Source organism: Ranitomeya imitator, chromosome 1 (genome assembly GCF_032444005.1).
Source record: "Ranitomeya imitator isolate aRanImi1 chromosome 1, aRanImi1.pri, whole genome shotgun sequence".
NCBI classification, from domain to species: Eukaryota; Metazoa; Chordata; class Amphibia; order Anura; family Dendrobatidae; genus Ranitomeya; species Ranitomeya imitator.
In genome coordinates, this window is record NC_091282.1 from 844,338,270 (window position 1) to 844,364,127 (window position 25,858).

At 45.8% G+C, this 25,858-nt stretch overlaps 1 protein-coding gene across 3 annotated transcripts in view; it reads right to left on the reverse strand.

Moving 5' to 3' along the window:
- PDE4C (phosphodiesterase 4C) overlaps positions 1–25,858 on the reverse strand; it is a 238,938-nt gene that overhangs the window by 11,970 nt on the left and 201,110 nt on the right. For all 3 annotated transcript variants that reach the window (XM_069741067.1, XM_069741059.1, XM_069741074.1), the window contains 3 exons: positions 16,021–16,185; positions 13,133–13,232; positions 12,570–12,724 (listed from right to left, as the gene is read on the reverse strand). In XM_069741067.1, coding sequence (XP_069597168.1) covers positions 12,570–12,724; positions 13,133–13,232; positions 16,021–16,185 — 420 coding nt within the window. The remainder of the gene's footprint in view (positions 1–12,569; positions 12,725–13,132; positions 13,233–16,020; positions 16,186–25,858) is intronic.

The window sequence follows — 25,858 nt, forward strand, 5'->3', positions numbered from 1 at the left end:
ATACATTTTCCATAATATACATTTTTTATGATGATCTACAGAATGCCTCCAATCCAAAAACTAGTTCCATGTGAAGTGTAACAGACCACAATAACCAATTATAGTATATGATGAAGTCTAACTTATTCCTCAATTTATTGTGGGCCTAATTAGTGGGTACCATGGCAACCAATTTACCTAAGCGGGACCAAATGGACCATGCTAGAAATGCCAATATATATACGGTATATATATATCCCTATTTTCTCCAACAACCTGTAAGGCTTGCATACTAATATATACCAGTTAGTCTATTGCAAAATATGGTCTAGCTGTACAATAAAGTGCCACTGTGCATATACATATAGCTGTTACGCCGAGGTTGCCTATACGGCTCATATATCTGTACACATGTGCATAAATGTATATTTATTTGCTACAACAGTCTATAAGACTTGTATGCCAATATATACCAGTTTGTCTGTTACAACAGTGGTCTAACTATATACTCAATATATCAACATGCACATATGCACCGCTACCAAGCCAAAGCTATCTATATGGCTTTTTAATTTTAATATATTTACAATGCAGAGAAACCATAAAGTGCTAAGCTGCCTATTGGCATCCAAGTTGTTAGTGTTAATCAAACGGTCAACGACAACCGCAGTTGCGGTATATCCATAAGGTCATAGTTACCTCCTGTGCACTCACACACGGAACCAGCAATATATATTGGTATATATATTGGCATTTCTAGCATGGTCCATTTGGTCCCGTTTAGGTAAATTGGTTGCCATGGTACCCACTAATTAGGCCCACAATAAATGGAGGAATAAGTTAGACTTCATCATATACTATAATTGGTTATTGTGGTCTGTTACACTTCACATGGAACTAGTTTTTGGATTGGAGGCATTCTGTATATCATCATAAAAAATGTATGTTATGGAAAATGTATATGTTATGCAATGAGTTTTTATCTCCGGTATGTATAATAAATTATTGGTTTGAACTGAACATTCTGTGGCCTGTTTAATTTCTTGATAGGCCTTTTTGGTATGTAACATTATACTGTACATCACAGTGCGGATCTGCAGCGTTTCTGCGCGGAAAAATCCGCTGCGGATCCGCACTAAAGCCGCATCGTGTGCACATTCCCTCCCCTAGAATATCACAGACTATTCAGAGCTGTAACTGCTCCTGCTCACTATCGTCTAAATGATCAATTCTCTTCCTGGCATGTAAAAGAGATCTTCCATGTGACTCCAGACCATGGAGTTCCCAAAGAACTAAAAGAGACTCATTCCTGTCTAGCTACTGTGAGTTCTAGAGAAAATGAGGAAGCAGCACACCATTACTTTAGTGCAAAAAAAGCTGATTTAGTGGCCCATTTGTGCAATGTTTCGGCTCTGTGTGCGAGCCTTCTTCAAACAATGTGTAAATGCACATACAGAGTATTTAACCCCTTCAAGACCCAGCCTATTTTGACCTTAAAGACCTTGCCGTTTTTTGCAATTCTGACCAGTGTCCCTTTATGAGGTAATAACTCAGGAACGCTTCAACGGATCCTAGCGGTTCTGAGATTGTTTTTTCGTGACATATTGGGCTTCATGTTAGTGGTAAATTTAGGTCAATAAATTCTGCATTTATTTGTGATAAACACGGAAATTTGGCGAAAATTTTGAAAATTTCGCAATTTTCACATTTTGAATTTTTATTCTGTTAAACCAGAGAGATATGTGACACAAAATAGTTAATAAATAACATTTCCCACATGTTTACTTTACATCAGCACAATTTTGGAAACAAAATTTTTTTTTGTTAGGAAGTTATAAGGGTTAAAATTTGACCAGCGATTTGTCATTTTTACAACGAAATTTACAAAACCATTTTTTTTAGGGACCACCTCACATTTGAAGTCAGTTTGAGGGGTCTATATGGCTGAAAATACCCAAAAGTGACACCATTCTAAAAACTGCACCCCTCAAGGTACTCAAAACCACATTCAAGAAGTTTATTAACCCTTCAGGTGCTTCACAGCAGCAGAAGCAACATGGAAGGAAAAAATGAACATTTAACTTTTTAGTCACAAAAATTATCTTTTAGCAACAATTTTTTTATTTTCCCAATGGTAAAAGGAGAAACTGAACCACGAAAGTTGTTGTCCAATTTGTCCTGAGTACGCTGATACCTCATATGTGGGGGTAAACCACTGTTTGGGCGCACGGCAGGGCTTGGAAGGGAAGGAGCGCCATTTGACTTTTTGAATCAAAAATTGGCTCCACTCTTTAGCGGACACCATGTCACGTTTGGAGAGCCCCCGTGTGCCTAAAAATTGGAGCTCCCCCACAAATGACCCCATTTTGGAAACTAGACGCCCCAAGGAACTTATCTAGATGCATAGTGAGCACTTTGAACCCCCAGGTGCTTCACAAATTGATCCGTAAAAATGAAAAAGTACTTTTTTTTCACAAAAAAATTCTTTTAGCCTCAATTTTTTCATTTTCACATGGGCAACAGGATAAAATGGATCCTAAAATGTGTTGGGCAATTTCTCCTGAGTACACCAATACCTCACATGTGGGGGTAAACCACTGTTTGGGCACATGGTAAGGCTCGGAAGGGAAGGAGCGCCATTTGACTTTTTGAATGAAAAATTATTTCCATCGTTAGCGGACACCATGTCGCGTTTGGATAGCTCCTGTGTGCCTAAACATTGGCGCTCCCCCACAAGTGACCCCATTTTGGAAACTAGACCCCCCAAGGAACTTATTTAGATGCCTAGTGAGCACTTTAAACCCTCAGGTGCTTCACAAATTGATCTGTAAAAATGAAAAAGTACTTTTTTTTCACAAAAAAATTATTTTCGCCTCAATTTTTTCATTTTCACATGGGCAGTAGGATAAAATGGATCATAAAATTTGTTGGGCAATTTCTCCCGAGTACGCCGATACCTCATATGTGGGGGTAAACCACTGTTTGGGCACACGGCAGGGCTCGGAAGGGAAGGCGCGCCATTTGACTTTTTGAATGGAAAATTAGCTCCAATTGTTAGCGGACACCATGTCGCGTTTGGAGAGCCCCCTGTGTGCCTAAACATTGGAGCTCCCCCACAAGTGACCCCATTTTGGAAACTAGACCCCCCAAGGAACTTATCTAGATGCATATTGAGCACTTTAAACCCCCAGGTGCTTCACAGAAGTTTATAACGCAGAGCCATGAAAATAAAAAATAATTTTTCTTTCCTCAAAAATGATTTTTTAGCCTGGAATTTCCTATTTTGCCAAGGATAATGGGAGAAATTGGACCCCAAATATTGTTGTCCAGTTTGTCCTGAGTACGCTGATACCCCATATGTGGGGGTAAACCACTGTTTGGGCGCACGGCAGGGCTCGGAAGGGATGGCACGCCATTTGGCTTTTTAAATGGAAAATTAGCTCCAATCATTAGCGGACACCATGTCACGTTTGGAGAGCCCCTGTGTGCTTAAACATTGGAGATCCCCCAGAAATGACACCATTTTGGAAACTAGACCCCCAAAGGAACTAATCTAGATGTGTGGTGAGGACTTTGAACCCCCAAGTGCTTCACAGAAGTTTATAACGCAGAGCCATGAAAATAAAAAAAAAAATTATTTTCTCAAAAATGATCTTTTAGCCTGCAATTTTTTATTTTCCCAAGGGTAACAGGAGAAATTTGACCCCAAAAGTTGTTGTCCAGTTTCTCCTGAGTACGCTGATACCCCATATGTGGGGGTAAATCACTGTTTGGGCACATGCCGGGGCTCGGAAGTGAAGTAGTGACGTTTTGAAATGCAGACTTTGATGGAATGCTCTGTGGGCGTCACGTTGCGTTTGCAGAGCCCCTGATGTGGCTTAACAGTAGAAACCCCCCACAAGTGACCCCATTTTGGAAACTAGACCCCCAAAGGAACTTATCTAGATGTGTGGTGAGCACTTTGAACCCCCAAGTGCTTCATAGAAGTTTATAATGCAGAGCCGTGAAAATAATAAATACGTTTTCTTTCCTCAAAAATAATTATTTAGCCCAGAATTTTTTAATTTTCCCAAGGGTAACAGGAGAAATTTGACCCCAAAAGTTGTTGTCCAGTTTCTCCTGAGTACGGTGATACCCCATATGTGGGGGTAAACTACTGTTTGGGCACATGCCGGGGCTTGGAATTGAAGTAGTGACGTTTTGAAATGCAGACTTTGATGGAATGCTCTGCGGGCGTCACGTTGCGTTTGCAGAGCCCCTGATGTGCCTAAACAGTAGAAACCCCCCACAAGTGACCCCATTTTGGAAACTAGACCCTGAAAGGAACTTATCTAGATGTGTGGTGAGCACTTTGAACCCCCAAGTGCTTCATAGAAGTTTATAATGCAGAGCCGTGAAAATAATAAATACGTTTTCTTTCCTCAAAAATAATTATTTAGCCCAGAATTTTTTATTTTCCCAAGGGTTACAGGAGAAATTGGACCCCAAAAGTTGTTGTCCAGTTTCTCCTGAGTACGCTGATACCCCATATGTGGGGGTAAACCACTGTTTGGGCACACGTCGGGGCTCAGAAGGGAAGTAGTGACTTTTGAAATGCAGACTTTGATGGAATGGTCTGCGGGTGTCACGTTGCGTTTGCAGAGCCCCTGGTGTGCCTAAACAGTAGAGACCCCCCACAAGTGACCCCATTTTAGAAACTAGACCCCCCAAGGAACTTATCTAGATATGTGGTGAGCACTTTGAACCCCCAAGTGCTTCACAGACGTTTACAACGCAGAGCCGTGAAAATAAAAAATCATTTTTCTTTCCTCAAAAATTATGTTTTAGCAAGCATTTTTTTAGATTCACAAGGGTAACAGGAGAAATTGGACCCCAGTAATTGTTGCGCAGTTTGTCCTGAGTATGCTGGTACCCCATATGTGGGGGTAAACCACTGTTTGGGCACACGTCAGGGCTCGGAAGTGAGGGAGCACCATTTGACTTTTTGAATACGAGATTGGCTGGAATCAATGGTGGCGCCATGTTGCGTTTGGAGACCCCTGATGTGCCTAAACAGTGGTAACCCCTCAATTCTAACTCCAACACTAACCCCAACACACCCCTAACCCTAATCCCAACTGTAGCCATAATCCTAATCACAACCCTAACCCCAACACACCCCTAACCACAACACTAACCCCAACACACCCCTAACCCTAACCACAACCCTAATTCCAACCCTAACCCTAAGGCTATGTGCCCACGTTGCGGATTCGTGTGAGATATTTCCGCACCATTTTTGAAAAATCTGCGGGTAAAAGGCACTGTGTTTTACCTGTGGATTTTCCGCGGATTTCCAGTGTTTTTTGTGCGGATTTCACCTGCGGATTCCTATTGAGGAACAGGTGTAAAACGCTGCGGAATCCGCACAAAGAATTGACATGCTGCGGAAAATACAACGCAGCGTTCCCGCGCGGTATTTTCCGCACCATGGGCACAGCGGATTTGGTTTTTCATATGTTTACATGGTACTGTAAACCTGATGGAACACTGCTGCGAATCCGCAGCCAAATCCGCACCGTGTGCACATAGCCTAATTCTAAAGGTATGTGCACACGCTGCGGATCCGCAGCAGTTTCCCATGAGTGTACAGTTCAATGTAAACCTATGGGAAACAAAAATCGCTGTACACATGCTGCGGAAAAACTGCACGGAAACGCAGCGGTTTACATTCCGCAGCATGTCACTTCTTTGTGCGGATTCCGCAGCGGTTTTACAACTGCTCAAATAGAAAATCGCAATTGTAAAACCGCAGTGAAATGCGCAGAAAAAAACGCGGTAAATCCGCCATAAATCCGCAGCGGTTTAGCACTGCGGATTTATCAAATCCGCAGCGGAAAAATCCGCAGAGGACCAGAATACGTGTGCACATTCCTAACCCTAACCCTAGCCCTAACCCTACCCCTAACCCTAACCCTACCCCTACCCCTAACCCTACCCCTAACCCTAACCCTACCCCTACCCCTAGCCCTAACCCTAACCCTACCCCTAACCCTACCCCTAACCCTAACCCTATTCTAACATTAGTGGAAAAAAAAAATTTCTTTATTTTTTTATTGTCCCTACCTATGGGGGTGACAAAGGGGGGGGGGTCATTTATTATTTTTTTTATTTTGATCACTGAGATAGATTATATCTCAGTGATCAAAATGCACTTTGGAACGAATCTGCCGGCCGGCAGATTCGGCGGGCGCACTGCGCATGCGCCCGCCATTTTGGAAGATGGCGGCGCCCGGGAGAAGACGGACGGGACCACGGCTGGATCGGTAAGTATGATAGGGTGGGGGGGGACCACGGGGGGGGGGATCGGAGCACGGGGGGGGGAATCGGAGCGCGGGAGGGGTGGAACGGAGCGCGGGGGGCGTGGAACGGAGCACGGGGGGCTGGAATGGAGCACGGGGGGGTGGAACGGAGCACGGGGGGGGTGGATCGGAGTGCAGGGGGGGTGATTGGAGCACGGGGGGGTGATTGGAGCACGGGGGGAGCGGACACGAGCACGGGGGGGAGCGGAGCACTGGACGGAGGGGAGCCGGAGCAGTGTACCGGCCAGATCGGGGGGGTGGGGGGGCGATCGGAGGGGTGGGGTGGGGGCACACTAGTATTTCCAGCCATGGCCGATGATATTTCAGCATCGGCCATGGCTGGATTGTAATATTTCACCCGTTATAATGGGTGAAATATTACAAATCGCTCTGATTGGCAGTTTCACTTTCAACAGCCAATCAGAGCGATCGTAGCCACGAGGGGGTGAAGCCACCCCCCCTGGGCTAAACTACCACTCCCCCTGTCCCTGCAGATCGGGTGAAATGGGAGTTAACCCTTTCACCCGATCTGCAGGGACGCGATCTTTCCATGACGCCGCATAGGCGTCATGGGTCGGAATGGCACCGACTTTCATGACGCCTACGTGGCGTCAAAGGTCGGGAAGGGGTTAAAGTATACAGTGGGGGAAATAAGTACGGTATTTGATCTCTTGCTGATTTTGTACATTTGCCCACTGACAAAGACATGAACAGTTTATCATTTTAAGGGTAGGTTAATTTTAACATTTAGAGATAGAATATCAAAAATAAAATCCAGAAAATCAAATTTTATAAATTAGACACATTTATTTGCATTTTTCAGTGAGAAATAAGTATTTGATCCCCTACCAACCATTAAGAGTTCTGGCTCCTACAGACCAGTTAGACGATCCTAATCAACTCGTTACCAGAATTAAAGACAGCTGTCTTACATAGTCACCTTTATAAAAGACTCCTGTCCACACACTCAATCAGTCAGACTCTAACCTCTAAAACATGGGCAAGACCAAAGAACTTTATAAGGATGTCAGGGACAAAATCATAGACGTGCACAAAGCTGGAATGGGCTACAAAACCATAAGTAAGATGCTGGGTGAGAAGGAGACAACTGTTGGCGCAATAGTAAGAAAATGGAAGAAATACAAAATGACTGTCAATCGACATTGATCTGGGGCACTATGCAAAATCTCACCTCGTGAGGTATCCTTGATCATAAGGAAGGTAAGAGATCACCTTAAAACGACATGGGGGGACTTGTTAATGATCTCAAGGCAGCTGGGACCACAGTCACCAAGAAATCCATTGGTAACACATTATGCCGTAAAGGTTTAAAATCTTGCAGTGCCTGCGAGGTCCCCCTGCTCAAGAAGGCACATGTGCAGGCCCGTCTGAAGTTTGCCAATGAACACCTGGATGATTTTGTGAGTGATTGGGAGAAGGTGCTGTGGTCAGATGAGACAAAAATTGAGGTCTTTGGCATTAACTGAACTCGTGGTGTTTGAAGAGAGAGAAATGCCACCTATGACCCAAAGAACACCGTCCCCACTGTCAAGCATGGAGGTGGAAACATTATGTTTTGGGGGTGTTTTTCTGCTAAGAACTACTTCACCGCATCAATGGGAGAATGGATGGAGCCATGTACCGTAAAATCCTGAATGACAACCTCCTTCCCTCCACCAGGACATTAAAAATGGGGCATGGCTGGGTCTTCCAACAAGACAGTGACCCAAAACATACAGCCAAGGCAACAAAGGAGTGGCTCAAAAAGAAGCACATTAAGGTCATGGAGTGGCCTAGCCAGTCTCCAGACCTTAATCCCATAGAAATTGGAGGGACTTGAAGCTCCAAGTTGCCAAGCGACAGCCTCAAAATCTTAATGATTTAGAGATGATCTGCAAAGAGGAGTGGACCAAAATTCCTCCTGACATGTGCGCAAACCTCATCATCAACTACAAAAAAGTCTGACTGCTGTGCTTGCCAACAAGGGTTTTGCCGCCAAGTATTAAGTATTGTTTGCCAGATGCAAATAAATGTATATCATTTATACAATGTGATTTTCTGGATATTATTTTTGATATTCTATCTCTCAATGTTAAAATTAACCTACCCTTAAAATTATAGACTGTTCACATCTTTGTCAGTGGGCGAGAGAGCGGTGGATGCCGCATCTGACGTGGCTGCGCCCAAGCATTTCACAGGATTCAGATTACAATCCCATACAATTTATATTTACAGACCTGCTATAAATGCGGACATACCAGGGACTATCCCCACCTATATCCTAGATATACGACCTATCATAAGTACGCCACTGACAAAGGTCAAAAGTGACCGAAACGTTTCTTAAGCGTACTACAATAAATCGTCACATCATTAAGCTGAGTGCAAGGTTTCATTCTTACTATTGAACGGTTTGGGGACCTACGTTAGCACCTCTTATAGTAGTGCTCACGGGGTTTTTCCTTTGTCAATGAGGAAACTTACAAAATCAGCAAGGGTTGAAATAATTATTTCCCCCACTGTGTAGTTAAATGAATGTACTTTACAACAATAACTCTCATAAGAGTGTTATTCCATAGTTTATTCACAATTCATTTTATACATAAAGTGTAAAGTCATATTATTTACAACAATATACAGTTATACAGTGCCAATAAAAAAAGGGCATGTAGGGCAGTCTTGTGAAGAAATCCGTTAAATAGTCAATTGGTCATAATGCAATCAGCTGTATGGAATTACAACACATGACTTGCCCCGTATCCAATAGCGCCATTATCGGCGTCCTAAGAAGTCACATGTGCATGTCAGGTAGTAAGTAAGATGAAAAAGTATAGCGAAAACTCGCGCAAGCGAAATTGCGCTCCGGGGCGGCCAGCACCAACTCAGTAAGTAGAAGACTTCCAGCACATGCGCACAACTGTCACACTGTCAGCATGACTTGGCGCACGCGTGATTACAACTCTATGTACCCAGCGCCATCTTTCTAGAGGGGTTACAGACATCCTTTGCCCATATTCCACAGGTATATTTCTTAAGTTCATGGCTCAGGTTCACTAGTCCCCCAAAAAACCAGCCCATAACAGAACTTAACCCCCACAACACTTACTATGCTGGAGGAAATACAACTCTGATGCCATTAGACATAGTGAAACATATCCCCCTCCATTACATTACCCAGGACTCTGTCACATAACCTAATTGACAAACTACACTATGGAAAGGAGGAATTTCATAAAGGAGATGAAGTCAAACAACATACCTAGAGGGTAACACCTAATTTAATCATACTGTTTTAATGTATTTAATTTCTTAATCCATTGTAGTTCCTTAATTTTTAGCATTCTCACTCAATCACGACATGGCATGTAAAAGAGATCTTCCATGTGATTCCAGTCTATGGAGTTCCCAAACTAAAAGGGACTCATTTACGTCTAGCTACTGTAAGTTCTAGAAATTTCCAATCCTCAAAATATTAAAGGGGAATTGCCACCGCCAATATCATATCCCAACATATAGTAGATGTAATAATAATACTAGCAAATACCTCCTATTAGAAATGTTAGTTCTTCTGATTCGCTGTGTCATTTACCCCATATGCAGGTATTGCAGTAGCTTAGGTATCCATGGTTATGAACACTAATACAGTGACAGTTCGTTAGTTGCTAGCGGTTGTAACCATTAAGCAACATAGAGAATCAGAAGAACTATACTATATTTCTAATTTAAGGTGCCTCTGCCTTGGGGTCATACTTGATTCCGAGCTTTCATTCACCCCCCACGTCCGATCACTGGCTCGCTCTTCTTATCTGCATCTCAAAAACATTTCTAGAATTCGCCCTTTTCTTACTTTCGACTCTGCAAAAACTCTTACTGTTTCACTCATTTATTCTCGTCTGGACTATTGTAACTCTCTCTTAATTGGCCTCCCTCTTACCAAACTCTCCCCGCTCAAATCTGTCCTGAATGCTGCTGCCAGGATCATATTCCTCACCAACCGTTACACCGATGCCTCTACCCTGTGCCAGTCATTACACTGGTTACCCATCCACTCCAGAATCCAGTACAAAACTACTACCCTCATCCACAAAGCACTCCATGGCTCAGCACCACCCTACATCTCCTCTCTGGTCTCAGTCTACCACCCTACCCGTGCCCTCCGCTCCGCTAATGACCTCAGGTTAGCATCCTCAATAATCAGAACCTCCCACTCCCGTCTCCAAGACTTTACACGTGCTGCGCTGATTCTTTGGAAAGCACTACCTAGGTTAATACGATTAATCCCCAATCCCCACAGTTTTAAGCGTGCGCTAAAAACTCATTTGTTCAGACTGGCCTACCGCCTCAATGCATTAACCTAACGATCCCTGTGTGGCCCATTAAAAAAAAAACAAACAAACCATAACCAGGTTCCTCACATCATGTTCTCATACACTTTATGCAGTTAATAGCCCTCGGTGTCAGTACTGCTACATACTTAGGCTGTTAACTGGTTCATGCAGCTTTACATGAACACCTGAGCCTTACACTATGGCTGGTCTGAACAACTAAAGCAATTGTTACCATCCACCTCTCGTGTCCCCGCTTTTCCTCATAGTCTGTAAGCTTGCGAGCAGGGCCCTCACTCCTCTTGGTATCTATTTTGAACAGTGATTATTGTTATGCTGTAATGTCTATTGTCTGTATAAGTCCCCTCTATAATTTGTAAAGCGCTGCGGAATATGTTGGCGCTATATAAATAAAATTGGGGATGGGAATATCCCTTTAAAGTGGTGTCCACTACCTCTGGACAATCCCTTTTTAAATTAAGTAGTCCCCCTTGTGAAATAAAAATAGCATATATTCACCTCTTGCACCAGTGCTGTTCTAGTGATGTTGGTACCAGGTCTGCCGCAGTTTGTGTGAGTCCTGTAGCCCAATATCGAACACTGATGGGCGACAAGGCCACATGAACCTCAGTGCCGGCATCAATGGAAAAGTGCTGATGTAGAATGCGAGTATCCGTGTAGTGGACAACCCCTTTAAGTATAGCTTATTGGGAAAACTCGAGCAGGACAGAAATGTTATGTTTAATGGCTGGTAGAGTGGTGACACCCTTGTGACCTGTTCAATTGATAAAGAAAATGTATAATACAAAAGGTGCTCTAGGTACTAATAGTTGTGTGTGAAAGGTCCAGACCAAATAGTGGGAGGAGAAATGTATAGGAATTTAACGGTCCAGTGCCAGCATTTGTATTTGGGAATATTCTTCCACCCATTTCATTTTTTAGCAATTTTTTTAAATCTGACCCTAGTCACTTTATTAAGTAATAACTCTGAACTGGTTCTCCCACTGATTCTGTTTTACGTGACACATTGTACTTTGTGGTAATTTTAGGTCAATATGATTTACACTTATTTTTAATGACAATTTTTTACTTAATCCTTCACTTGTTTATTCACTGATCTAATACCCTTCAATAGTAATGTATTGCAGGGTATTAGACCTGGAAAGTTTAACACTGACAGGAGGCATGTTACACTCTACGTATAGAAGGCAGACCTAAAGGATGACAACCATCGGCACCCTATGACTGCCTTGAGGCAGGGATGGTGTGGGGCAACGAGTCCTCACCCTGAAAATGTTCTAAATGCCACATTTGCAATTGAAATGTTAAACAACCAGAGACGATGCTGGCACCAGCATGGTTGTCAGTAAAATGGATTTTGGGCTCCCGTGCCTGCTTGATCACCATGAAGAACTTACCATATATATCATATGTTTAGAACACCTCTCCCATCATGACATACAGGGAAGAGGTCAAATATAACTCATTACAGTATCCACAATAGCATACATACAAGAATGATTGCCCATAGCAAAAAGTAAAATGGGCTCCCCTTCATATTGCCAGGTTTGCCATCCAGGCCAGAAATATCTAGTCTTTTTTTCTCCCTCCAAGCCCTTTTCATGGGTCAATGAGGTTCCTCTAGGGAGGGGAGTCCATAGCACCTTGTAGCCACAAAACACCATAAAACCAACCAGCGTAAGGCCTCTCCAAGGGCCGAAGAGCCACCACATGATGGTTCCAACACCTACTGACATTGATTTGTTCCTTCTTCACATGCTTCCCAACCTATAATCAGGCTGACCTGAATGCAGAACAGTAACAGACACCAACCAAGTAGTCCCTTACAAAAAAAAACACCAAACCCTCCTCTCCATAACTCAGCAGACTTGAATCATTGCCAGCTCTCTGGTCACCCACTTACCATATCGATGACCATTTTTCGTAAAGTCTGGCGCTGTTTTTTGGTCAAATTTTGAAAAATGTCGCAGTTCTCTTCTTGAAGGAGCTTAAATCCAACTGCAAGGTGATGGTTTTCTAAGACCGAAGCATCATTGTACATCAGCGCCAGCTCAGAGTCTAAAAAGGCAAGAAAAAAATGATACAAAATCATGTGGATGAGATATGGAAAATAGATATTAGCGTCTATATGTAGGTGATGAGAGGCAAGATCAGAGCTCATATGTCTGACAATTCCTAGTCACTACCTGACATACTAACTACAGCCTGTTCCAGATTAAAGCAGATGTCCATCTTAGTAAGATGCATCTATCATCTGTCTTCTCATTTTCTAGAACTGTGTGAGTCCATAGATGAGAACAGATCGAAATCCTGTTTAATAAGTGACATTCCCTGCCGGTAGTCCCATTTTAACACCAGATCCACACATCTCTAAAAGCAGCTGCATTCTCACAATATACGTGTGCGCTTTACTTTCCAGTCTGTGCTTTGGAAGTTTATTACAAAGGTGGAGGTTCTATCACTTACTAGTATTTATTAGAAATTGATTTGATACGCCTGGATGATCAACGTCATGAATAGCACTAGCGAAGATGGCAGCCATGATTTCCAAGTCAGTAAACACAGCCTGTAAATATATAAAAATATTTAACTTTAGAGTCAATATTAACAACTAAAAAAAAAACATCAACAGTCTAAAAGCAAAGTTAAAGAGAACCTGTCACCCCGAAAATCGCGGGTGAGGTAATCCCACCGGCATCAGGGGCTTATCTGCAGCATTCTGTAATGCTGTAGATAAGCCTCCGATGTTACCTGAAAAAGGAGAAAAAGACATTAGATTATACTCACCCAGGGGCGGTCCCGCTGCTGGTCAGGTCCGATGGGCGTCTCCGGTCCGCTGCGGCGCCTCCCATCTTCTTTCCATGACGTCCTCTTCTGATCTTCAGCCACGGCTCCGGCGCAGGCGTACTTTGCTCTGCCCTCTTGAGGGCAGAGGATAGTACTGCAGTGCGCAGGCGCCGGAAAGGTCAGAGGCCCGGCGCCTGCGCACTGCAGTACTTTGTCTGCCCTCAACAGGGCAGAGCAAAGTACGCCTGCGCCGGAGCTTAAAAGTCGGTAATTCAATTGCCGGCTTTTGCTATCTCCTTCAAAAACCCGACATGATTTATATACAGTAAACTATGTCATATCCCCTTTTTTTTGCATATTCCACACTACTAATGTTAGTAGTGTGTATGTGCAAAATTTGGCCGTTCTAGCTATTAAATTAAAGGGTTAAATGGCGGAAAAAATTGGCATGGGCTCCGCGCAATTTTCTCCGCCAGAGTAGTAAAGCCAGTGACTGAGGGCAGATATTAATAGCCTGGAGAGGGTCCACGGACTATGGGAATATATATGTACAATAAAATATTACAACAAACGGTGTGTGTTTATTTCATTAAAAGACTTTTTAATAATGTGTGGGTGTTTCTTTAACTCTTTCATACAATTGGATTGATAATGGATAGGTGTCATAATAGACGCTTCTCCATTATTAATCTGGCTTAATGTCACCTTACAATAGCAAGGTGGCATTAACCCTTCATTACCCCATATCCCACCGCTACACGGGAATGGGAAGAGAGTGGCCAAGTGCCAGAATAGGCGCATCTTCCAGATGTGCCTTTTCTTGGGTGGCTGGGGGCAGATGTTTTTAGCCGGGGGGGGGGGGGGGTAGGGGAAAAACCGTGGACCATCTCCAGGCTATTAATATCTGCCCTCAGTCACTGGCTTTACCATTCTGGCGGAGAAAATTGCGCGGGAGCCCACGCCAATTTTTTCCGCCATTTAACCCTTTAATTTAATAGCTAGAACGGCCAAATTTTGCACATACACACTACTAACATTAGTAGTGTGGAATATGCAAAAAAAAAAGGGGGATATGACATGGTTTACTGTATGTAAACCAGGTCTCATATCATGTCGGGTTTTTGAAGGAGAAAGCAAAATCCGGTAATTGAATTACCGACTTTTAAGCTATCTAGCGCTGTATGAAATATTAATATATACATATATGTGTCTCAATGACATATATATATATATATATATATATATTCTATGTGTACACATTTATTCTACCTATTCTATTGTAACCTGTCAGTGTGATTTTAATGTACACCGCACTGAATTGCCGGCTTTTCTCGCTAACACCGCTGCATATTTCTCGCAAGTCACACTGCTGGTCCGTGTGTAATCCGTATTTTTCGGGCCCCCATAGACTTGCATTGGCGATTTTTTTGCGCAATACAGTGACAAATGCAGCATGCTGCGATTTTCTACAGCCGTAGAAAGCCGTATAATACGGATCAGTAAAATACGGCAGATAGGAGCTGGGGCATAGAGAATCATTGGGCCGTGTGGAATGCGTGTTTTACGGACGTATTTAATGTGCTCATACGTCCGTAAAACTCGCTAGTGTGACGCCGGCCTCATACACAGCAATCAGCGGTCTTAATCAACATCATCCATTCACTGAGGACACTAGTACTTCTAGTATTAGGCTACATGCTGAGACTTTGGGGAGTTTTTAATGTTGCACAATTTCTGCACATATTATGAAAATTAGGTTATTTGCAGGTTTTTACTTGTGTTTTTGAGATGGCGTTATTTGTCTCTTGTTGTTATGACACGTTTGAAATAAAGCTGTTATGTTTTGATACTTCATGGTATTTGGCTTTGACAAAACTTTATTGATATACTGTGTTTTTTTGGACTATAAGACGCACCTCAAATTTAGGAGGAAAATAGGAAGAAAAATAATTTTTAATATAAAAAGGGGGTCTATCTTATAGTCCAAATTTAGCTTAAGGGGAGTGGGCAGTAGAGCGGGGTCACAGATGTGGAGCAGCATTGCAAGGAAGAGGGGACAAAAATTGACAATTTTAGATGTGTCATGCTAATAGACACCTATCCAAAAAGACTGAAAGCTGTCATAAATCTATAGGGTACGTCAACAAAGTATTAGTTTAAGGGTATGCTCACACTAGCATATAACACGGCCATCCAATTAGTGCTGTACACCACTTAAACTAGGTCTTATTTTTGGTGCATATATTTGACAATAGAAGAAGCAATACAATGCAGTGCTATGAACATTAGATTATTGATTTAAAATAAGGCATAATGTAAGTTGGCAACCCCTTTAAGATTAAAATAACCTTTTACATTATTCTCATATTTTCCTGATGTAAAGTCCAAATTAGTTTGGGGCTAACATTATAAAAAATATATATGTCTCGTAAAATACAGTGCCTCTTTAGATCGAAAACTGGTTTTGAGATCTACACTTAAAAAGAGCTTATATTTCACTTCTGAGGCTTTAACCAAGCACTACCATGATGGGGGAGACAGGCAAACACAAGGGGAGAAGACGTCACCTCTAGCGCAGGAGTGGATAGCAGGACGTGGGTGGACTGAGCCACATCTGCCGCGTGGATGTTGTTATGGTAGGCCACATCTGCGTGGTAATGATCCTCCAGTGTCATCATGTAGGTGATAAATGTTTCCACAGGAATTCGAAAAGTCTTTAACAGGTCCCTTTCCTGAAAATAAGAAGAAGATTAGTGACTCTAGCGAGTGATTGTAGAAAGGTGGCCCTATAATGTATTTTCTCATGGGGGCTAATTAGAAACTCACATCACAATTTTAGGATATACAGTACAGACCAAAAGTTTGGACACACCTTCTCATTTAAAGATTTTTCTTTATTTTCATGACTATGAAAATCGTAAATTCACACTGAAAGCATCAAAACTATGAATTAACACATGTGGAATTATATACCGTATATACTCGAGTATAAGCCGACCCGAGTATAAACCAACCCCCCTAATTTTGCCACAAAAAACTGGGAAAACTTAATGACTCGAGTATAAGCCTAGGGTGGAAAATGCAGCAGCTACCGGTAAATTTCAAAAGTAAAAATAGATACCAATAAAAGTAAAATTAATTGAGACATCAGTAGGTTAAGTGTTTTTGAATATCCATATTGAATTAGGAGCCTCATATAATGCTCCATAAAGTTTGATGGGCCCCATTAGATGCTCCATATTAAAATATGCCCCATATAATGCTGCATAAAGGGTAATAAGGGACCCATAATATGCTCCATAGAGATATTTGCCCCTTATAGTGCTGCACAAGTGTTATGGCCCCATAAGATGCTCTGCACAGCCACTTGCCCCATATAGTGCTGCACAAGTGTTATGGCCCCATAAGATGCTCTGCACAGCCACTTGCCCCATATAGTGCTGCACAAGTATGGCCCCATAAGATGCTCCGCACAGCCACTTGCCCCTTATAATGCTGCACAAGTATGGCCCCATAAGATGCTCCGCACAGCCACTTGCCCCTTATAATGCTGCACAAGTATGGCCCCATAAGATGCTCTGCACAGTCACTTGCCCCATATAGTGCTGCACAAGTATGGCCCCATAAGATGCTCTGCACAGCCACTTGCCCCTTATAATGCTGCACAAGTATGGCCCCATAAGATGCTCTGCACAGCCACTTGCCCCTTATAATGCTGCACAAGTATGGCCCCATAAGATGCTCTGCACAGTCACTTGCCCCTTATAATGCTGCACAAGTATGGCCCCATAAGATGCTCTGCACAGTCACTTGCCCCATATAGTGCTGCACAAGTATGGCCCCATAAGATGCTCTGCACAGTCACTTGCCCCATATAGTGCTGCACAAGTATGGCCCATAAGATGCTCCGCACAGCCACTTGCCCCTTATAATGCTGCACAAGTGTTATGGCCCCATAAGATGCTCTGCACAGCCACTTGCCCCATATAGTGCTGCACAAGTATGGCCCCATAAGATGCTCTGCACAGCCACTTGCCCCTTATAATGCTGCACAAGTATGGCCCCATAAGATTCTCTGCACAGCCACTTGCCCCTTATAATGCTGCACAAGTGTGGCCCCATAAGATGCTCTGCACAGCTACTTGCCCCATATAGTGCTGCACAAGTATGGCCCCATAAGATGCTCTGCACAGCCACTTGCCCCTTATAATGCTGCACAAGTGTGGCCCCATAAGATGCTCTGCACAGCTACTTGCCCCATATAGTGCTGCACAAGTATGGCCCCTTAAGATGCTCTGCACAGCCACTTGCCCCATATAGTGCTGCACAAGTGTTATGGCCCCATAAGATGCTCCGCACAGCCACTTGCCCCTTATAATGCTGCACAAGTATGGCCCCATAAGATGCTCTGCACAGTCACTTGCCCCATATGCTGTGGCTGCCATAAAAGAAAAAAGAAAAAAATCACATACTCACCTCTCTTCGCTCAGGACCCTGGCACTGTCACCTGCTTCTCATGCGGCTCTGTCTTCGGCACTGACGCTCAGCAGAGGGCGCGCACTTACTACGTCACCGCGCCCTCTCACCTGAGCGTCACTGCTGAAGACAGAGCGATACCCGGACCGAGGAGCAGGTGACTATCGCGCAGCGCAGCGCTCCCCCTCCCCGTATACTTACCTGGTCCTGGCGCTGCCTCCCTGCTTCTTCCCCGGCGCTGCATCTTCTTCCTGTATGGGGGGTGGAGCCGCATATTCATTACTGTATATGAGTGGTGCCATGTGACCAGGGGTGGATTAAGGGTAGCCAGGGCCCCGCGCTGTTCACACACTGTGGGCCCCCCCGGTCATGTGACGGGGGTCATGTGACGGGGGTCACGTGACGGGGGTCATGATATACCCGAACCAGATTATTCCAGAAAAAGGGCCGGGCCCTACTCTACTGTAACCTAGGAAATATTTGTTAAAATCTGCAATACAATTTAGGTATATCTTGACCAATAATATCACATACAAGGAACAAATACCACCGCACCATGACCAGACCACAAATTACAACCACAGTGATCAAATAATAGCACATACAAGGGACAAATACCACCGCACCATTTCCAGACCACATATTACCATACCTCCCAACTTTTGAAGTTGGGAAAGAGGGACAAAGTTTGCGGTGCGCGTTGCGCGCCGCAGCAAATTTTAGGACACACCTCTGACCACACCCATTCACTAGTCACACCCATATCCATGTCTCAACCACACCCATTTAGCTCTGCTGATCACACTGTTCATAAAGAATAATTATAAAAAAAAAATATGGCCACACAGTGCTCGATACTGTATAATGGCCACACATGATGTTCAATACTGTATAATGACCCCACATGATGCTCCATACTGTATAATGGCCACACATGATGTTCCATACTGTATAATGGCCCCACATGATGTTCCATACTGTATAATGGCCCCACATGATGCTCAATACTGTATAATGACCCCACGTGATGCTCAATACTGTATAATGGCCCCACATGATGCTCAATACTGTATAATGACCCCACATGATGCTCAATACTGTATAATGACCACACATGATGCTCAATACTGTATAATGACCCCACATGATGCTCAATACTGTATAATGGCTACACATGATGCTCCATACTGTATAATGACCCCACATGATGCTCAATACTGTATAATGGCCCCACATGATGCTCCATAATGGCCACACATGATGCTCCATACTGTATAATGACCGCATATGATGCTCCATACTGTATAATAGCCGCACATGATGCTCCATACTGTATAATGGCCACACATGATGCTCCATACTGTATAATGGCCACACATGATGCTCCATACTGTATAATGACCGCACATGATGCTCCATAATGGCCACACATGATGCTCCATACTGTATAATGACCGCATATGATGCTCCATACTGTATAATAGCTGCACATGATGCTCCATACTGTATAATGGCCACACATGATGCTCCATACTGTATAATGGCCACACATGATGCTCCATACTGTATAATGGCCACACATGATGCTCCTTACTGTATATTGGCCGCACATGATAATGGCCACACATAGCTACTCCTACACACGCGGCTGCGCTCCGTAAACTTTGCATACACGGCTCCGCTCCGTACACACGGCTCCACTCCATACATCTCATACACACACGGCTCCGCTCCGTACACATTCAGCTCCGCTCCATACACCTCATACACGGCTCTGCTCCATACACCTCATACACACACGGCTCCGCTCCATACACCTCATACACACACGGCTCCGCTCCATACATCTCGTACACACGGCACTACTCCGTACACCTCATACACACACCGCTCCGCTCCATACACATTGCACACACTGCTCCGCATACCTTGCACACACACAGCTCCGCTGCGTACACCTCATACACATACGGCTCCTCTCCATACATCTCGTACACACACGGCACTACTCCGTACACCTCATACACACGTGGCTGTGCTCCGTACACCTCATACACACGCGGCTGTGCTCCGTACACCTCATACACACGTGGCTGTGCTCCATACACCTCGTACACACGCGGCAGTGCTCCGTACACCTCGTACACACGGCTCCGCTCCGTACACCTCGTACACACGCGGCTGTGCTCCGTACACCTCGTACACACGCGGCAGTGCTCCGTACACCTCGTACACACGGCTCCGCTCCGTACACGTCGTACACACGCGGCTGTGCTCCGTACACCTCGTACACACGCGGCTGTGCTCCGTACACCTCGTACACATGCGGCTGTGCTCCGTACACCTGGCTCCGCTCCGTACACACGCGGCTGTGCTCCGTACACCTCGTACACATGGCTCCGTACACCTCTTACACACGACTCTGCTCCGTACACCTTGTACACACGCGGCTGTGCTCCGTACACCTCGTACACATGGCTCCGTACACCTCGTACACACGCGGCTGTGCTCCTCCGTACACCTTGTACACATGCGGCTGTGCTCCGTACACCTTGTACACATGGCTCCGTACACCTCTTACACACGCGGCTGTGCTCCGTACACCTCGTACACACGACTCCACTCCGTACACCTTTCACATGCTGCTCCGCTCCATACACCTCGTACACACGCGGCTGTGCTCCGTACACCTCGTACACACGACTCCACTCCGTACACCTTTCACATGCTGCTCCGCTCCGTACACCTCATACACACGCGGCTGTGCTCCGTACACCTCGTACACACGCGGCAGTGCTCCGTACACCTCGTACACACGGCTCCGCTCCGTACACCTCGTACACACGGCTCCGCTCCGTACACCTCGTACACACGCGGCTGTGCTCCGTACACCTCGTACACACGCGGCTGTGCTCCGTACACCTCGTACACACGCGGCTGTGCTCCGTACACCTCGTACACACGCGGCTGTGCTCCGTACACCTTGTACACATGCGGCTGTGCTCCGTACACCTTGTACACATGGCTCCGTACACCTCGTACACACGCGGCTGTGCTCCGTACACCTTGTACACATGCGGCTGTGCTCCGTACACCTTGTACACATGGCTCCGTACACCTCGTACACACGCGGCTGTGCTCCGTACACCTTGTACACATGCGGCTGTGCTCCGTACACCTTGTACACATGGCTCCGTACACCTCTTACACACGACTCCGCTCCGTACACCTCGTACACACGTGGCTGTGCTCCGTACACCTTGTACGCATGGCTCCGTACACCTCTTACACACGACTCCGCTCCGTACACCTCGTACACACGTGGCTGTGCTCCGTACACCTTGTACGCATGGCTCCGTACACCTCTTACACACGACTCCGCTCCGTACACCTCGTACACACGCGGCTGTGCTCCGTACACCTTGTACACACGACTCCGCTCCGTACACCTCATACACACGCTGCTCTGCTCCGTACACCTCGTACACACGCGGCTGCGCTCCGTACACCTCATGCACACGGCTCCGTACACATCGTACACACACGACTCCGCTCCATAGACCTTTCACACGCTGCTCTGATCCATACACCTCGTACACACACGGCTCTGCTACATCCACCCTATAAACACCTCCTGACCTCACACATACGCTGCCTTACCTTCCTCCGGCGCCATGGCAACCAGCAAAGTCCTGTACACGGAGGTCCTCCTCCCGATCATGTGACCCCTGACTCCTCCCATCCGGTGACCTCATCACAGGTCCTGTGCACAGAGCAGCCATTATGTGGTGTGCTGCTGTGCAGGCCTGGTGCAGGGACTCGGAGCTCTCAGCTGACCGGCTGATACACGCACCTCCCAACCAATGCGGGCCCCCTCTCTCTGCCCACCGGGTCCGGGGGCACACAAATGCCGGCGGGCATTCAGACACTTAGTGGAGGGTCAATCTGTGCGGTAGCCCAGGGCCCCCCCAGACCACTGGGCCCTGGGCTACCGCCCATATTGACCCTCTGATAATCCGCCCCTGCATGTGACCACTTAATACAGGAAGAAGATGCAGCGCTGGAAGAAGCAGGGACTGCAGGGACCGCGCCAGGAGCAGGTAAGTATAATTACACAGCCCCCGCTCCCCCTCCCCTGCCGACCCCCGGGTATGACTCGAGTATAAGCCGAGAGGGGGACTTTCAGCCCAAAGAAATGGGCTGAAAATCTCGGCTTATACTCGAGTATATACGGTACTTAACAAAAAAGTGTGAAACAACTGAAAATATGTCTTAAATTCTAGGTTCTTCAAAGTAGCCATCTTTTGCTTTGATGACTGCTTTGCACACTCTTGGCATTCTCTTGATGAGCTTCAAGAGGTAGTCACCGGGAATGGTTTTCACTTCACAGGTGTGCCCTGTCAGGTTTAATAAGTGGGATTTCTTGCCTTATAAATGGGGTTGGGACCATCAGTTGTGTTGTGCAGTAGTCTGGTGGATACACAGTTGATAGTCCTACTGAATACTGTTAGAATTTGTATTATGGCAAGAAAAAAAGCAGCCAAGTAAAGAAAAACGAATGGCCATCATTTTTTTAACTCAAATGTTTTTTATTAAATATAAGAGCACAATAAAACATTTCACATTAAGGTATACGTTTCCATTTTTCCCCACTCTTAACCCTCCCTTACCCATCCCGCCCCCCTCCTTCCCTTTTAGACAGCTCACGCCTTCCTCTTAACATATCCAGTAGTATTATATACGTTATCCATATACAATAACTAATTTGTACACGAGTACACCATAAATATATAGGTGAACCCTCCTCAGGCCTAACTTCTCTTAGCCTCCCCTAGCCTAGATCCAGCCAGGGCATCCACAATTTATCAAACAGGCCCATCTTCCCTCTTTTCTGATATACACCCTTTTCCAGGGTAATGACCTGCTTCACATATTTAAGATATTCTCCCCTCGAGGGAGGTTCCTCTTTGATCCAATTTTTGGCTATGACCTTTCGAGCCATGTATAGTAGTCTAGCGATTGCTATTTTCAGCTTGTTATCCACAGTTATCTCTTCCACGTACCCCAGCACGCACACCAAAGGTTCTCTTGGAATTACACATCTGTATGCCCCTTCTATCCGGCTTACAACCACCAACCAAAAAGCAGTCAATCTCGGACACGACCATAACATATGAAACATTCCAGCACGATCATTCCTACATCTAGGGCATTCCGAGTCAGATCTCAGCCCAGCTCTATACAGGACATCCGGGGATTTATACACTCTGTGCACAATATAAAGCTGGGAGAGCCTATACGGCTCATTCAGTGATAGTTTCGGTATCCATTCTAATACAGACTCCCACGTTTCATCCTCTAAACGACCCAGCTCTCTTTCCCATTTAGCCCTCGCACCAATCAGATATTCTAATAGGTGAGTGTGAAGCAGATCCTTATATAAAGATGAAATGGCACCCCTCGTTGTCCCCACTCCACAGATGTAGTCTAGTACTAAGTCGTTTTGAATTTGGAAACAATCTCCCTCATTCTGGGCCACAAACGCATGCTGTACTTGTGCATATTGGAACCCCCCAGATGCCTTAAGACCATATTCCGACTGTAGCTGGGAAAAGAATTTCAACTCCCGTCGCTCTAAAATCTGACAGGCATACCGGATCCCCTGGCTTGCCATTCTGGTATTTGTCCCATCGCCAAAAACTCCGATAGATTATTATTAAACCACAGCGGAGAAAACCTGGTCAGACAAGCAACCCCGCAAATTTGTTTAACTCTCCCCCATACTTTATATATCAGAAACAATGTTGGGCATGTTAGCGGTCGAGTTCCCGCCTCTGCACAGGGGGAATCTCGGGCCATCTCCGCTGCGGTCTCCCATTTTTCTCCTGCCGCAGTGGAGACGTCCAGCCTCGGACTGGAGCACCCTGGGCCCACCAGAGAAAATCATTCTTGGAGCCCACTATGTAGCTACATGGAAATAGATACAAGACCATCAATTGTGCGGTAAAAAGCGCTAATATCAGTGTATAATATAAGGTAGTTCACGTCTTAATTATGTAGCAAGGATTGGGGTAGCCCCCTCACAGAATATATTGTAGCCTCCTCATAAAATATAATGCAGTCCCCTCTCATAGAATATAATGCAGCACCCCACAAAATATAATGCAACCCCCTCAGGTATAACGCATACCCCACCATAGAATATAATGTAGCACCCTCATAGGGTATAATGCAGCCCCCCTCATATAGTATAATGTAGCCCACCACAGAATATAATGTGGTCCTCTGAGAGAATGCAGCCCCACCATAGAATATGATGCAGCCCCCCATAGAGCATACTGTAGCCCCCTCATATAGTATGATGTAGCCCCCCATATAATGTAGTCCCCTGAGAATGCAGTCCCCCCACAGAATATAATGTAGCCCCCCTCATAAAGTATAATGCAGCCCCTCTCCACCCCCATCATTGTCCTCATCACCACCTCCATCATTGCCTTCTCCCCCACCACCCCTATGATTCTCCCCACCACCCCATCACTGCCCATTCCACAACCTGCATCATTGCCTCCTCCCCCACCATCATTGTCCATTTCATCACCTCCATCATTGCCTCTCCCACCACCATCATTGCCCATCACTTCTATCATTGCTTCCCCTCACCTCCATCATTGCCTCCCCACCACTACCATCACTGCCCATCACCTCCATCATTGTCTTCCCCCACATCATTGCCCATTGCCTCCATCATTGTCTCCCCCACCACCATCATTGCCCATCACCTCCATCATTGTCTCCCCCACCAAAATCATTGTCCTTCACCACACACACACACACACACAGCACACTGCAGCAGCAGCTCATCACATACACACACACGCAGGCACACACACAGACATGCAAGCACACACACAGCTCACCGCAGCAGCGGCTCATCACACACACACACGCTGGCACACACACACTCTCACACACACACAAGCAGGTACACACACGCAGGCACACACACACACAGCTCACCGCAGCAGCAGCTCATCACACACACGCAGGCACACACACACTCTCACACACACATGCAGGCACACAGTACAGCTCACCTCCCCGCAGCAGCAGCTCATCCCGGCAGCCTCTTCCTTGCTGGAAGCTTTCTGACTGAGACAGCGCGCTGGGTGATGACGTCATCCAGCTGGGCTGTCTCAGACACGAAGCAGGATGCCGGGAGGTGAGCTGCTCTGTGAGTCTGTGTGTGCGCCTGCGTGTGTGTATGTGTGCGGTGCTGTGTGTGCGTGTGTGTGTGTGGTGCTTGAGTGGGGCTTTACGTGTGGGCAGTGTTAGCGGCAGCCTGTGGCTATCACTGCCCGCTATTAAAAACAAATGGTATTCACGCCTCTCCATGCCCATAGGGGAGTGGAGAAGCGTGAATATTCATTTTGCTTTAGCAGCGGGGACAGGATCCTGTCTCCAGCTGCTGCTACTGGCACAGGGCGGGCCCCCTTGACTCAGGGGCCCTATAGCCACTGGCAAGGGGCCCCTGGAGCAGTGGGGGCCCTAGGCAGCTGCTGGCCAGTATGCCAGCAGGTGTCAGTGCCTGGGCCCACCGGAGAATCCTCCGGTTCTCTGGTGGGCCAGTCCGAGCCTGTCACATCGGTCCCAGCGTCTCGCTCAGTCTGACTCTGTGCAAAGGGTTACTGCTGCTTTTCCAGCTTCTGCCATTGAAGCCAGTGTTGGGCAGCGGCGAGCAGACGCTTTTGGGACTAAGTCCTGCTTTTCCCCTTCTGAGCATGCCCAGGGTAAGATCTCTCATTGGAGATCGAGGGTCACATGCTCAGATACTGCAGCAAGACCCATTGGTTCTCCAGGAAGGTCCTGAAGTTCCTCAGGCTCTGTGGCAGCCTCTCATTGGTCCTTCTAGGAAGGTCCTGTATGTGCTGC